General features: G+C 36.2%; 1 protein-coding gene across 1 annotated transcript; it reads left to right on the top strand.

Moving 5' to 3' along the window:
• Positions 1–14,051: 14,051 nt before the first annotated feature.
• LOC117335244 lies at positions 14,052–15,514 on the top strand. The gene is made up of 2 exons (XM_033895246.1): positions 14,052–14,173; positions 14,688–15,514. The coding sequence occupies exons 1-2, from the start codon at positions 14,110–14,112 to the stop codon at positions 14,948–14,950; spliced, it is 327 nt and encodes a 108-aa protein (XP_033751137.1). The 5' UTR covers positions 14,052–14,109; the 3' UTR covers positions 14,951–15,514.
• The last annotated feature ends 1,764 nt before the right edge of the window (positions 15,515–17,278 follow it).

The raw sequence follows: 17,278 nt of genomic DNA on the forward strand, positions 1-17,278 counted from the left end.
TGTACGCTTGATGGCGACATCGTTTTATTTTAATGATTCAAATACCATTAGTATTGGTACAGTAGGCTTCGCTCAGTTCATCGTTAGCATCAATTGGTTAAATTGATCTCATATGTGTTAGTTGAGATTGAAAGAGAAAAGATTCAAAGACAACCAACTGCTACTGTGAGTATAAGAATTAACATACATGCCTTGGTCTCATAAACAATATGTTTGCTAACAATTTGCATTTATTTAAATGATTATTCATACTGACTTTCGTGTTTCAGCTTATTTAGAACAGCTTATGTTATGCACCGTTAAGATTATCAGTTTTGACAATTCATATTGTTATCTCACTCACTATATAAATGGATATTAACAAAATTTGACTCTTTTCCCAAAATATTAATTATAAAACATGCTACCCATGAACTGTTGCCCGGTCACATGATTTTCCGTGAATGCTACCCTTGCACTGTTGCCCGATCGAACGCGCCTAATCACAAGCGTACAGGTGACAGTGACTACGCCTTCGGCCTCGGGGAAACAGTTCATCTTGTCAGTACCAACACCTCGTGAGAACAGTTTTGACTGTTGACTGATGAGGCATGAAACAACTGTAAACTGTCTAAACTATAGTGACGAGTTAGTGATATACTGAAATCATTGAGAAAGTACAATTAGAATTAGACCTGATGCTTACTAAATTTTAGTCATTTTAATGTATATTCTCAATTATAGATGAAAACTGGATACCTAATTTACCTAGTAGAAGCCTGGATTCAGTTGCTGGCAGTGGACATTGTCTATACACAAAACCGTATGTGTTGTTTTAATAACTGGGGCCTGCATGCATAGTATTGTCTTTGGTAATTATTTAAATTAGTTTGTTTTTTAAATTATTTGTATTCGATTACTTTTCTTTGTTTTTGTTTTACTTTGACATGGTACTAAATAATACAATTTCCTAATTTTTCAACTCACAACAATGAAAACACACTGTTCCATGTCGCTATCAACTATAATGAAATTATTTTTAAAAACTTTGTTGTTGAATGATGATTGACGCCATAGACTCTTCTTCATATTTATTCATATACATGTTATGTATACATATATACATGGCGGGTATTTTTACTATGTATGTCCAGTGATAGAGAGTTGTAAAGTGTGTCTCCGCCCGGCCTACTGGTCGGACTGTCCCAAGGACCAGTCACTTATGTCTCACTGCTTCTTTATATGTTAGGGACGATTTGAATTACATAATCCAAATCACTAGATACTTAGGTAAATATATAACTCGTGTCCAAATAGACAGAGTTCTTATATGTAAATGGCATTGTATATACTCAGGGGCAGTGTCCGTGTCAACAGGTAGTAGCCACATCTACACATATACTGCCCTTTGGACATACCAGTACCGTTCCCTCTGAATATAAATTTCCGTACTCTTAATAATTTTGATAGATTTTAAAATCAATCATTATACTTCACAACATAATAATGTTACATTCACACCAATACAGGTACTCAAATACAGCTACAACTAATTCAAAGTAGGCAAAACAACAACAGAACTTTTTAACGAACTTGTCAATTTCGTTACCAACACAATAATTATACATACATTTCAATAGGGATTTGCATCAGCCATTTAAGATAGACTAGACATTTTCAAAGATATGCTCTCTTAGTGCAAATTTGAATTGACATTAACTGCTTTTCACCCATGTTGTCCATCTTCATACTCCTCAATATAAACGCATGTATACCATATCCTTAGAATCTATTTGATACATTCATGTTTGTTACACAGTAGCATACAATATAGCATATTTGAACTAATGATCAATCAAATATCTTAGCTATCTTTTAAAGTACTTGATATTGCATTTTAATGTCCATATTTCTTGGAGCAATTAAGTTTTCTCGTTATTAAGTCTCTGTACAGTGATAGAATGTCTAAAGTTTATGTCAATATATGGATCATGATAAACTGATATTCCAACAGGAAAACAATAGGGTTTTAGGAATGGCTTCTTTAAGGGATTCTAAATAAATCGCAGGTAACTATGAGGATGAGTGTCGAGGTTACATCACTAACTCCAAAGAACAGACATTAAGTGCTCAGAAAGAATAAGAAATATATCGTTGCAATGAGGGCAGCAGATCATTTGTGGTCTCTTGTATGTTGTCGAAATGGATGGCATACTATTTGGGGGTATAGACTTTTGATTAGAATCCTTTTACCAATCCTACAGAAGAGAACGACTTAAAAAGTTATAGATAATATTGTGCTATTTCTTCTGTATCTCCTACAACCACTTCAAATTGCAGCAACATCCTTCATTTTCATGTAACCACCTAAAACAATTTTTAAAGATCTCTCTGAAAAAATTATCAAGAGCAAGCTGAAACCTAATGGACTCTATCTTCTACATTGAGCCCATCTCTCCTACCGCAATGGGGAATGAATCGGTTATTCTTAACTTGTTTTCTCTTTCCCTGGGTCCAACCCATTATATTACTTAAAACTACAATCAGTCTCCATGTCCCTTTTTGGACATCATCGAGATCCTTCCAAAGTGACTTAGGCCAGTCACATCCTATCCATATTTGTTCACCCCACACGGATGCTTATGGCGAATTTGTTAAAAATACATTAATTCGTTTATGACCAGTACCGATTTAACGGAAGTACCTCTATCCCCCTATTGGATACTGCACCGCCTGTCCAGAGGACCAAGGTTACCATTTTTGTTTGCTTCCATACATAATGGATGATTAAGATAAGATTGCATCAAATCGATTTATTCCATGATAACTAATTATCATCTCTATATTATCCAACCAACCCAGTCTTCCCCAGGTAGATCAGATTAATTATTTATGCCAAATTTGTTGCCCTTCCACAAACATTATTAAAGGTGCTGTTGCAGGAATGCTCTAAAACCGCCCACGAAGTAAATCGATCCTTTACCTAATGTCCGGATAGACATATCCATGGGGCATCTGATAGTACATATGAAAACCTTGTTCCGTTCCGGACATGCCAGAACGAGGCCATTTTGTACCAAAATTGTACATACTCACAAACACATTTTATCAAGTATTTATAAGGTCAAAATGTTATTTGTTTGTAAGGAAAATTGTACTACAATTACATTTATATATCGGGCAACGTAATCGGATATCGATTGTATGAATCGTTTCGTTAGTTTCTGTGCAATTTGACATCCAGCATAAAAAAATGATATTTCTCATAAAGTTGAATGCACGTTTAAACGGCATTTTGTCTAATTCAAACCCCGAGTACTATCGAATTTTGTCGATAGAAAATATCTCCATTCATTTGTGTAATCCATGAAAAAAAATTGCACTTCAGAATTACTGGCAATGCCTCGTTTTTGCAACTTCTATTAGTCAACCCCCCCATAAATCTTCATATAGATCAAAGTGCTGAAATCACTGCATGATAGTGAAGGCATCTCGTTCGGACAAGAAATACGTTGAAATATTATAGGAAACACGATCGGACGAATTCGCCTTCAAGGAAACTATTTGTTTCAAGATTTTTGTCAGGGTAATGTTAGTCCTTTAACAATTTCCCTGTCTCCATGACTTTGTTGTACAACTAATGTGCTTTGTTCTTGCTCATTCAGGTCATCATGTATTATTTGTGTATTTATAACTTAATATCATATATATATATGAGTATTATATTCCTTCACAGTTACATTCTAGACACTGTCTTTTGAAGAGTGACAATGACGCTACGTTGTGTATATCAGAAACATTCAATGTAGTATCTTCCCTACATTCTGGATTATATGTATTAGCGGGCTATTTACTTCATCAGTGGCATAAGCTTGGTTGGTCGAAGTGGTTTTCGAGACTGAATATGGACATAGACCCCAAGGTAGAAGAGAACACTGGCGATATGAGCACACATACCAACAGTCCTCTGACTGGTTGGACACGTACAGTAGTAATTCTGTATTGGTGGTTGTTCGGTAACTGAGTACTGGATCCATATGCTGTATTTCGTTTGCGATTGATCACGTGATCGGATTTGACATCGAATCAGGTCAGAAGAGTGTTGGTATGCCATGACTTCATAATCTCCATCTGCTGTCAAATGTTCCGATATGTATCCGGGGGCCAACTTCACCTGGTATGTCCCACATGCCAGAGTTTCTAGATACTCTTGGTCAAGACGTGGGAACTCGAGCTGGGCTGCCTTTAGCTTCTGCCATTGGGATTTGGCTCTCCGTGGTAGGTCTGGCTCTTTCTCAACACGCTCTGCTAGGATGTTGGACTTGTTTAGAAGTGACTTCATCTCCAGCGCAACTTTTTCATCTTCGGCTGCTTTTGTTGATGAAGGCTGATATATGGGTCCACGTTGCCAATTCAGACATGCCGTTACACTTTTCAGAAGACTTTCGAGGTTTTTGATTAAGTAGTTTGATGTGAGCTCAGTTTAAAAAAAATATGAATTGCTTGAAACAAAAGTGATAACTTTCGACCATCCATCTTGTTTTAGTGATACACCTGTCTGTATTCGCCTATATACCATCATGTTGACTCTGTTCAGGTTTGAGAAATGTCGGCATGTAGTCTCGTATCCCTCGTCTGATAGTTTGCTCGAAATGTCTCGGAAACCCCTGTCTACAATTACCTGATCATCTTCCTCTAGAGTTTAACTCAAAACAGCAAAAGGGCATTCTTAGATGACAATGCTTTTGTACCAGTAATATGTTCGGAACATGCATCGTGTATTTGATTGAATTGATTACAATCCTAGCTTGTCCAAGCTTGGCAATCTTCATCATCCAGGTTGTCGAAGTTTAATACAAGCGGTGACAAGTTATTGGACATGTTCTGTATGATTTTGAGTAAATCGAGATACCAGCTGGTGACTTGGTGGCTAAGTGATTAACAAGTTTATCCCTCCCTGTTAAAACTAGCTAAATGTCAGGACCGATATCCTTACCTTGACTTGAACACACCCTGGAATTCTCAGGCATGTACAGTTTATGTTTAATAAGCAGCTGGTGTCTTGCTTTCTCACTGATGCAGCTAGAACTCTTCATGTTGTAAGTTCGACAAATGCTACATTTTCTGTTCGAAGAAGGGCATAGTATAAATCATCTACAGAAAGATACCCGTCAGAGTGTCAGATTTGTCAACAGAATCATCATTGTCTACGGAAGCTTTTTTCCGTTCCAGTTCATTGGTATTATCGGATGCAGGACGTTTCTTGAGGTATCTGAGAAAGCATTTTGGACACATCTTTGCTTCTGTTGATTCAGAAAGTATGACACCTTCAGAAAGGAGAACATCGTTCATCCAGTCCTGAATTTTTCGTGGATTTTTACCATCGCCAACCTGGTTGTACTTGAGCATAACTTTACATCCCAACCCAACGCAGGAATTCTCCATTTTCCTTTTTGAGACTTTACTACAGAAAAACTGAACTAAATAGAATTGTAAAATGTAACAGCAATTATAACAACACGCCGAGCAACATTCGCGGTGAGTAGTCAAAAGACCATTTGGCAAAGGGAACTTTTGTGTGGCACACCCCAACGGAGGAGAAGCTTTGAAGAAGTACTGAAGACGAAGATGGTCAAATGAGAAAAATGATGATTCATACGTAATACGGAACTACTATAAGTATGTTAAACATAGTAGAACATAATACATTGCCATGGACATTTTATCAAATAATTTTCATAATAAATCAATACATTGTATTATTGTGTACGACAGGGACCACTTGTATCGCCCGTGCATTTTTCACACATATATTTTTCAATATTGAATTACTGCCCTTGTCCAGTGATTCGGCACGACATTCCTTTGCTGGTATACAGAGGGATAGTCAAATATGTTTTTAAAACACTAACATCGATAGTACTCGCATAATATCGTGCCGAATTTGCCGCTTGATTTTAAAAATGGTATTTTGAATTTGATGAAAATTTTCGAATTTTGGTTTTCTACGTCATCTTGTACTGAACTCGTTTGTTTTTTTATGGTCAATTGTTTATCATTTTAAACTACAATGTATGTACAATACCTAGTCGTAAGAAAACCTCTCAGTGACAACAGAAATACCACTTATGGGTCTGTGAAAAACACAGGTATGCTTGTAAACGAAAAAGTGAAGTAGATTGCGCTATGGGCGCGCTTATGGTTCAAGGGGAAAATAACATCTTGCTCCATATGTATTTGTACAGTTAAATATAGTCGATTTCAGGAAATCGCTGTGGGCGGTTCTGCAACAGCACCTTTGTTGCCCTTCCACAAGAGTCCTTCTTACGCTATGGCTTAAGCTATCGTTCCTTCTGAACTAATAAAATATCCGTACGGAAATGTCATCTTCAATTATGTGTCTTTTCCACACCAAGTCCAACCAAACCAAACGATACATTAAATGATGTTTAAATTAGTTCAGTATCTGACAATTATCAGTGTAAAACGTATTCCAGGGTTGGTAATTTCCTTTATGTTTAGATTGGTATAGTTTCCCTTGATAATGTGTAAATTTATATAAAATTCTAAATAATATCATGTGTCCTCAAATGAGGGGACCGCTGACATAGAAATTTATAGTGTAATCATACTGACATGTCACACATAGCACATAGCACCGTACTCGGTGATACTGATAACAGACAAGATACAAACAAACAAATAACAAGCACGGATATTGTGCCAACACAGAAAAATGCCGCACACGGTCGTTTTCAAACTGTGATATTATTTTACAATAAACTGTGAAACACCACCTTAGCCACCCTTTTATTATCCATTTGGGCCATCATAAACTGTTACATGTAAACACCACCTTAGCCACCATTGCATAATCCACTTGGGCCATTATTGACTGTTATACACCACCATAGTGATCCTTTTATTTCCTCATTCGGGCCATTACAGACTGTTAAACACCATCTTGGTCACCCTTTTATTACCCATTTGGGCCACTATAAACTGTTGAATACCACCTAAGCGACCATTTAATTACCCATGGAAAAAATGGGAAAAACGTATTTCTTTGTAATGACTGTATCCTGGGTGTTGAAATATATCTGACTCTGTACTTTTCTTGTAAATTATTTATTCATAATTTCATAACATTGTGAGTTGAATTTTGAAACCAATAGTCCATCCCCTCTGTCTGTCTCTCTGTCTCTGTCTCTCCTTGTTCATATATTTTAGTTATTTGTCCATAATCTGGAATTGAAGGTTTTTACCTTATTCTTTTGTTTTGTGATTATCCCTATTCCCAACTAATTGTTTGTTTTTCCCCTTTTCCCCCGGTGTGTGTATATGTATATGTATATGTATATGTAAGTGGAAGTAAGAGTGAGTGTTAGTCTGTATAGATGATGGGTGTAGAGTGATGTGTTAAACATATATCTGCAATGAAACAAATGTATGTACTTCAATCTTATATAATTTGAAGTTAATTGAACTGATAATAATTGATGATGGTATATCTGATCCATTGATGATGGTTATGATGATGATGTTGAGTGCATATAAAGATGGCTTTAATGTGATATCTAATTTTCTGGTACAGGATGCAAGTAGTTGATTGGATGATGATGATGTAATATGTTGTTCATGAGTTGATATGATGATATGTACTAAATAGATACTCTGATATCAAAAAATATGTGATGAAGGTAGGGGCGTAGGAATAACCTCTTTGTCCATTATTCTATGCAATATTATCTTAATAGTTCTTCTTTGTCATATGTGTAGGCTAGTCGATCTTCCAAACAGATGGCCATACTACTTCGAACGAAAATAACTGCTTTCATCGTCAATTTTGTTCTGTATGTACTTATACGAAATAGTTTCAACGACCTTGCATAGCATCGACCTTAGGTTGACCGGTCAATAGTTTCTATGCATTTGTCGCCCTGTTTTTCCCTGATTAGTTGATAAAGACTGATTGAAAATTCAAGGTTTCTAATATAAACAAGAGGAAAGGTCGCCTTGTTTAAGGTTCTTTAAGAACTGGCTCCTCCTTTTAAGCAAGATTGGACATTTCTACGATTACATTTTGATACTATTAAAAAGGGTATATTTTGCTTTTTCTGCATCTGTTTTTAATTTGACTTACTTTTTTATCTGTTTGATTTAAGTATAAATCTCCTACATCTGCCTAAGTTGAAATTTTCCTATCTTAATCCTTTCTTAATTTACGAGTTATCTTTACTTTGTTACCTGTATTGTTTCATTCCTTATGTCGGTATTTTACCTGTAGTTTCTAATGTAGCCTGGTCGACTGGGAAGCTATGTATTGTTTCCCCTATTGTTATAATGACGGAACTTATTCCTTCCGCGTCCTTAATGGGTTTCTTAAACTGTATGCAATGTAGTATTTATCTGTTTTATGACTCCACTCCAATTCACCTTGCCTAGTTATGCGTTTATAATTATCATTTATTTGCCTGCTTCCATAGATATTATTCTGTTCCGCGTTTGCTTCGTTATTGCTATTTTTTTAAAAACCTTTATAACCCCCCCCCCCCCCCCCCCCCCCCCCCATTTTTTTTATGTTTTCTTTTTATCAAGATTTGTTTATGGTTTTAAAAACAGGCCTTTCTCTGGTTCGTCTGTGTTGGTCGCAAGGGAGGCCGTTATCTGTGATAATAACATGGCTACCTTATCCATTAGTTTATTGCGCTCGTGATATAATAAACATTATTATTTCTGAGTTTGCCGTCAGCAACACTGTTCAATAGAAAGATGCGAAAAATCTATTGTTATCTCGATTCGCATGACCTGAAATAACATCCATACTGATCAAAGATATATGAATACAAAGATTTTGAAATGATAGCCTTTAGAATTCTTGAAGGTATTTGGTGCCCTGCCGGACCACGTGGAGTTTCCCCGGATACTCGAGTTTCTCCAAAACGTAAGACCCCTCGTGCGCTTCAATCGGTGTATAAAAGAGAGACTATCAAATGGTGATATAATGAGTTTTGCAATTTTTCTAAGATATAAAGTTTATACTTTTAACATGTCTGAATCCGTCATGAGAAAAAAACCTGTCAACTAAAATCCAACTCGTCAGTTAGGACGGTTGTTGGACACCGCAGAATGACGGTAAACAAGAGTTCACAGTACTTTTCATTAGATACTGAGGATACCGAAGTACATCAAGTATATATACAACAAAAATGCGATAATTGAATATTTTGGCTAATATTTGCGGTATGTCTCAGTCACAAAACACACTGTAATACACACACGCAAACTATCTCCCTCCCCTACACATCTACACACACACACACACACCTACCCACACATCCTCTCCCACACACTAAACCTCTACTACGCACAACCGAACAGTATATGGGCCTAATAACACGACTGAGTTCATATTATATCAAGGACATACAATACCGAAGTCCTTAGTGCATTGCGTGCAATGAATAATTTACCGATAAACACATTTTGTTGGAATGCAATGATCTACAAGCTATTACAGATAGTTGATTCGCCTGCTCATGAAGTCACGAAGCGAGACTGTGGTGTTACCTTTCCGGCGACAGCGACGGCGTTGTCGTCAGTATTCCACTTTTAAGGTTTAAGTTTAGAACCGTTGCTGAAAAAGTTAAAAGTCCAAATTTGACCACAATTGTTATACTTAGATAAGACAGAGGACATCTCAACACAGACATCATTTACAGAATTAATCCAGATTTTATGGTCCGGTGACTCTAAAAATTAGGGATGCTGGCCATGGGAATGAAAGTTATTTAATTAGCTCAGTTTCTCATAAAGCATCAATTTTATTTCAGGCAAACCTGGAATATTGTTGCATTGTAATATAGACATCACAACAAACCTTAAAAACCTCCAAATGAAGTGTTTGGGAATTCATTTTAACCAGATTCTATCATATTTGGCTAAGACATTTATTTTGAATAATAACTTATGTACTGTTCAGCGCGACAAAATAAAACTTGGTGGAAATTTTCGGTACATGACCTGCTCGAAAGTCGTATGAAATTCATTATTTTCGATAAGGTGGCCGCCACATCTTGACTTCTGATTTCTTGAAAGTTAGATTTTGTTCGAATTTGATGAAACATAAACGAAGGTGTGGCGTATTGTGAAACTATAAGCACGACTTCGATCTTACAATTTAGATTTCCAGTTTCGATGAAATTTTGTGTTGATGACGTCATGAACGATATTGCATTGTAGCTTTTATTAGATTCAATAGCGGAATACTATTTTGGGCTTATCAAACGAGTCATCCCACTAGTAGTCGACATTTGTCACAGATGTCGTGATCAAGGGAACTTTGATATCGAATAGGCAGGAATGTTTACACAGTGTAGGTAGGAGAAGCAGTAGTGTTCCTATAAAGAAATGTAAAATTAACAATTGGAAAAGTACATTAATAACAGTTATCAAGCAGCTTAGTTGGAAGTTGTTCCTGCTGGTTGCGTTGTAAGTGAAGATTAACTGTAAGCAAGAATGTTGTGGAATTTGTAAAATCCTTGATTTTTCAAGTTCTACGGGATATATCAGCTTGACATGGCCAATAAATAGAGGATTGAATGGTTGCCCGTTTAATATAACAAATATTTCACGAGTATGACAGAATATCGATATTTTCACGAGTGCGAAGCACGAGTGAAAAATATCGAAATATTCTGTCATACTCGTGAAATATTTTGTTATATTTAACGGGAAACCATTCAATTTTTTTTTAATTGCATTTCATAAACTTATAAACAAAATTAAAAACACCGAAAAATTAATAGGTCAAAAAGAGCGGGAATCAGTAATGACGTCATCTCTTTGTGACGTTACTCCACGTAAACTTAACGGCGCCATTTTGAAAGGACTGATCAGCGCAATTTAAGCATTTTCTACTGTTATCGGAGAATATGTGCATGAATAGCTATCGTCAAGTGAGTATTTAGTGAATACAAAGGTCCGCTCTGATTGGTCAAAAACGGAAAAGTTATACTTTCACTGCAAAATCTTATATTTTCACTGCTCATCGCTGCAGTGAAAATATCAGTTTTATTGGTTTCATAAATCTCTGTATTCCACTGGCAAAATTGCAATAAAAGTTTTTATTTAAAAATAACACATCCTCAATAATAATGAGTGAAAACCAAGGGCTAATATAATAAACCTCTTATTACAACATTAAAACGTGGCACAGTTTGTTCTCATTGGCATGAAAGTCAAGACTACTAATACTAATGGCGTCTTTTGAAATTGAATGTAAAACACATCTATTGCACTAGAACATGTTTAATTTTTTCAATTAAGTGTTCTTTCTTTTGGAAGGGAAAATTAAAAAGAAAAGGAATCAAATTCAAATGTATTACACAAATGATATCGTTGAGGTATATATGATATAAAACAGGCCCAACAATGGAATCTTTTGTGGTTGATTTTCCTTATTTCTGATTTCTTGTGTGCGTTACGTCCATATAAGAAACATCGCGATGATAGGCCTTCAGGCATCCCTGCCACATAAGGGAGACAATGGCTTTGTCAGATCAGAAGAGAACACTTTTATTTATTAAATGTGCTTGAAACAAGGTAAATCGATTCCTGATCACTCATAAAAAGGAAAATGTACGAATATACTTCACGAGGAAAAAGTTGAGCAAACGCGATTCTATCATTTATTTAAACTCTGTACTTGTCTTTGATGATTCCCCTGAATCGGTGCAAATATTCAAACTCATTTGCCATCATCCGGGGGGATGTTTAGGGGTTGAGCTCTGCTGGTGGACATATGATATTACTCTTTGTATTAACTTTATGAATAGCGGCAACTGTTCAGAATAAATGGCAGTGTGATTTGTGAGAAAATTAAAAGCAAACGCGATCTTTAAAGTAAAAACCCATTGCGTGGCTAATATGAAAACGAAGTTATCTTGTTTGTATTTTAGCTCCATGTAACTCAAACCTTGTGACTGGACCTTTCGGAGTAGAAGACCACGCCCTCACGGCACCATTGCCTTACCACTCTGACTCACGATGCCAACCAAAGGATGCCAGGCTGTCTTCGCCGTACAGGCATGCATTTATTGGTTCCTACCTACAGGTTGGTCAGCTTACTTATAGAGAGGCAAATATATAAATAAATAATATACAGGACCCCGTATAAGTGTGACCGCCATGGAGATTTGTGATATTCCCTATATAACCACTATAGGGCCGGGACCCCGTATAGGTGTGACCACCATGAGGATATATAAAGAACAAGTTTGGGTTTTTTCTCCGATAGACGTCGAAGACATTAATTATATAAAGAACTAGTTTGGTTATCACCAACAGATGTTAAAGGCATGAACTATAGTAAGACTAAAATTAATATCAATGGTAATGACACGGCTTTTCAACACAGAAAGAAGTATTGCAGAACTGTTTCTACATCTCAATGGAAATGAACTATATTTATTAATGACGGCTAGATATTTCAATATTCCAAAATGTACAAAAAGTTTTTTATAGTAGCTTCTTTACTTTTATTTCCTCTCAATTTTGATTGATCTGAAGAAAACTATTTATCATAATTCAAAACTATAATCTTCAAAAGCAGAAAGAATATCGACATAACGAAGCCATATTTTTTTACAAGGATAATTAGACCATGGGTTCCAGAGGATTAAGGGAATTCTACTTCATCGTCTACACTTGCCATACAAAGGGTAAAATCCGAGTAAAGTCACAATCTCAAAAGAAAGTTAAGGTAGTGACAACGGAACCATTAGACATATCAACTTACATGAAACAATCTCACTTTATATCGCATTTTTCTGTGTTGATCGTCCCTTGAACAACCAGGGTCGTTTAAAGGCAGAGTCGTATTGTAGTAGTTGGTGACTTTTTCATTGAACAATATACGGGAGGTCCGTCGCATGCCATCAAGAACAATTACAAAGTAAGTTAAAGTGTCTTTCCCAAGGACTCGACCACAACACAGACTGGTCCAGAGAAACGGACACGGGTAAGGTGCATTAAATAACGCACCTTGGATCATCTCCTGACGCTACGAGGCCTGCGTTTTCACCGACTGAACTATCCCATCCCCATCTAATGTTTCCATTGTAATCATCAACCTGCATCTCTCGAAACATTGAGATGTTAATTTCTCAGTAGTCGACGGCTATCCGCGAAATCGTGATAATGGGAACAAGCCCTTGAATATCTTATCAACAGTCATCGTAGTTAGAGAATGGAGGGATATTTGAATGATGAAACTGTTTATGTAACAACAAAGCAATTTTCAAATGATGGCAGCAGAAATAAAGCCAGCATTTTGAACCCTTGGCAAGTCAAAACAATCTCAAATAATGTACGTACTTGCAACATCTTTGGGGGAACTGTGGGAGAATTGTTTTTTTTTCTGTCCACTATTCAACCATTTGCGATTAATATTTAGAAATTACATTTTCATTTTAATGTACAAACAAATCAGAACTCAATATTGGCGCTGATCTTACATCTAGTTTGGTGGGGACATGCATACAATATATATATTGTGTTTATGATTGTTTGATAATTTTTAAGATTGTCTCCTACAAAAGTTTGCATTTTTGCTATAACATTTGCTGAAATTGAAATTGAATCACATGGCAAATTTATTTGGTTTAAAAATCAAGGTCAGACTGAGAAAACCATCGATGATAACTGGATTTGTGATCCAGGGAAGATCTGGATTAGGTCTATACGTTAAAACTTACAGTGTTCAATACAGCGACACTGGTACCAAGTGGAGGGAGGTTAAGGACATCAACGGCAACGTTAAAGTAAGACATTGTATCTGTTTAATAGCATAATGTGAGAGTGGAACGTCCTACAGTATAGTCGTATCCTTCTATGATGACGTTATCTTTAACATGTCTGACATTTCTATAATTGGGACGAATCTGAACCTGTCTGACTTTCCCGGCTGATAACCATTAGTGTATAAAGCTAAGGATTTCGTTTATATAACTGCATGGTTGAATGCCATTTTTTTCTAAACAGGTATTTACCGGCAATAAGGACCAGTGGGGCCTTTCGAAAGCAATCATTGAGTCCCCAATCATTGCTTATTTTATACGTGTGATCCCAATGACTTGGGCAACCTCTCCGGCATTTCGACTGGAAATTATTGGGTGTCCAATTCTGCATCAAGGTTTGTAAATAGAATCATTAGCATTACCGGTGTGATACTGTTTTTGTAGTTATAAATGAATCCCGTTGACCAGTTTCTTTTTAGGATACTATGGTATGTACAACGTGACAGACATCCCAACTTTCGACATCTTTCGACATCTTTCGACATCCCAACTTTCGACATCTTTACTACAACATTGTGACATTGTGACATTCTCCCATAGATAATGTCAAACCTGGTTGCAAAACATTTTTCTCTCTTCAGTTTATGTAAACTATTCGTAAATGTAATTAAATGGCGTTCATCTTTCCGCTCTTTTGTGGTTATGATTGTAATTACATTCTCACGAAATATTTCCTAACAAAACAATGGGACTTATACCAAATATCAATATTGACATGTACTAAGAACAATAACAAAATAGTACTGGAGACCGTATTGTTAAAACATGACTTATCTGTAGTTGGTTTCCTATTCTACAATATGTTTATGTATTTATATAATTTGTTTATATCCATTCGCCATACCACAGGAACCCAGACATGCTGGAAGGCAAACAACGTGACAGACATCCCAACTTTCGACATCTTTACTACAACAAAGACCAACCTGGGCGAGTGCGGAAAGGTATGTCACGGACAAGACGAGTGCCACGCTTTCACCTTCAACCACAAGTCTGGTCTATGTCAAGGTCACAGCCATAGTAACTACCTGAACGTCACATTACATCCAGTCGAAGGAGCTAATGGTAGTAGCTCTTCACTTCTGTTCGTGAAACAGGAGGCGTGCCCGTGAGGTTCTCTCCTCACTCAAGAACGCTTGCATATTTTACTTCCGGATTTTATTTCTTTACGCTGTCTTCTGTTTGTCATTTAGTTCCCTCTGAGATGAATCGTACTCTCTATTATTGGATATTTCTGCTATCTGCTTGATATAGAGGTTTATAGTTATTACATGTATCATTACATTCTTATGGCCCTTCAAAACTGAAAACGTCATTAGGACAAACAAATTGTGAGCAAAAATTGTTATGAAAAGAACCAACATCAAACAAACGAAACATGTAAAAAATATGTTGGTACACTCAATGGTATAGCTTAAAATGATCATTGTATCTTTGTGTTGTCTTATCTGATGATACAAACCGACAGCGTTCATATACTTTATCACATGAAATATTCGCTGTGTATAAACTTAAGTTAATTTCATAGTTGCTTTAGAACCGCAATTATTTGTTTGTAATTAAGTAATGATATTCGTGCTTGTGTTATGCTGTTTGATTTATAATTAAATCTAAATATAACTATTTGGTGTGATATATCTTGTTGTAACAATTATATATGTACATGCATACATCACTTTGTCGTTTTACCCTTACATGTCAAGTGACATTTTTACTGACATTGAACTAATCTATCATTTTAAATAAATGTTATCCATGAAAACTATGTTTTGATATTTTTAGCTTGGTTTTGCAATCATTTGCTATAAGGGCATCATAGTTTGAGTCTTTTTCTTATCCTAATCAGTAGCGCGTGTGCCCATCCCCTGGTGTTAGTCGCTGCTCTTAGTCTCCTAAACATTGACCCCGTCGATGTGTTAATCTGAGGGATACTTTCCACACATGATAATGGTCAGCGTGATCTGGGCGACGTTGACGCGCTTCCCAACCCTCCTGTCTAGCTCGTCCCACATATGCTCAATGTGGGACACATCTGGACTAAATGATGTCCAATCAAAAACCGGAATGTTGTTTTGAAGCAGACAGTCATGACAGACATTATCACTATGGCACCTTGCTATCGCAGGTGATTCGTTTTTTAAAGTTAATTCATAATTTCTACGATAGTGAAATCGATACATATTCTTTACATTAGGATGTCAACATGTGGCCACTATACGGTTCCATAGATGTAACTCTATAATCACATTACGAGGATAAAATACCACAGAAGTATAGATTAGATATATAGCAATATCTCTTGAGCATTTCAAACTGGGCCAACAACAGCGATTTATATAAATCGATTTAACTTGTTTCGCAAATGTAAAAAAAAATCATGTTTACAACTACTCCCTGTAGAACATATCATTGATGGGGCATGATTGTGTAATAAGGTTAGGAACTACTCAGCGAAACATATCGATTGTATACTGATAATATAGACAGTAGTTATTGATCAGTCACTTGGATCACGTTCGGGTTAGTTGTGATAGAGGGATTCAAAGGACGGCCAACTTCTACCGTGAGTATAAACATTGATATCGAATCCTTGTTACATAACCAGTATTCAGAGTTGATTTTTATTTTTATTTTTATTCAAATATATCAAATCGTTTCCAGTCAGAGATCTTTTTAAGAATAGCGTATAAATATTCTGTTGTTTGTTGTCTTCAAATGTAATACATCTATAATGCAGGTGCTTGCTAGTCCGGAAGAAAGAGACGTTTATCTTAAATATGTTAATTTTATTGTAAGCTATTTTAGCGCACTGTGACTTCGATGCATATCGGTATTCTTAAGTACAGATGAAATCTGGATGTCTTATTTACCTGGTGGAAGCCTGGATTCAGTTGATGAGATCGGATGCGGTGTTCACACTGGAAGGTATAGGTGACATGTTTTATTATTATTTTTTTTATCTACAAACATGTTAATTGTCACGACTATCATTTTGCTGGAGTTGTTTAAGTTAAAGGGGTTAAAAATCTACGCAACAGCCTTGATGATATAAAGACGGATATCTCGTAGAAAAATAAAATAAAAAGCAGACAGGAAAAAAGCATACATATCCAAACTGTCGCAATGAATGGCTGCGGATTAGCGTTTAGTCTATTCGTTGTCGCCGTACCAGAAAACAAAGGACATATATTTTATGGTTATAGGGTCTTCTTTAATTCTTCAAACTGTAGTTTAATATTGCTATATACTTTTATTTCGTCAAAACATAAACTTAGACATACAATTGGAGAGGTACTAACTATAACGAGTCGGTGTAAAACGTCCGTTGTGACAGCTCTGGTTAAGATACTTCATTTGCAACACTAATCCTGAGCCTATTTGTACGTGATGTGACAACCTTGAACTCTCACATACTTCACAGGGTGGGGTGGGCGATAGAT

This window comes from Pecten maximus, chromosome 9 (genome assembly GCF_902652985.1).
Source record: "Pecten maximus chromosome 9, xPecMax1.1, whole genome shotgun sequence".
Classification (NCBI taxonomy): domain Eukaryota; kingdom Metazoa; phylum Mollusca; class Bivalvia; order Pectinida; family Pectinidae; genus Pecten; species Pecten maximus.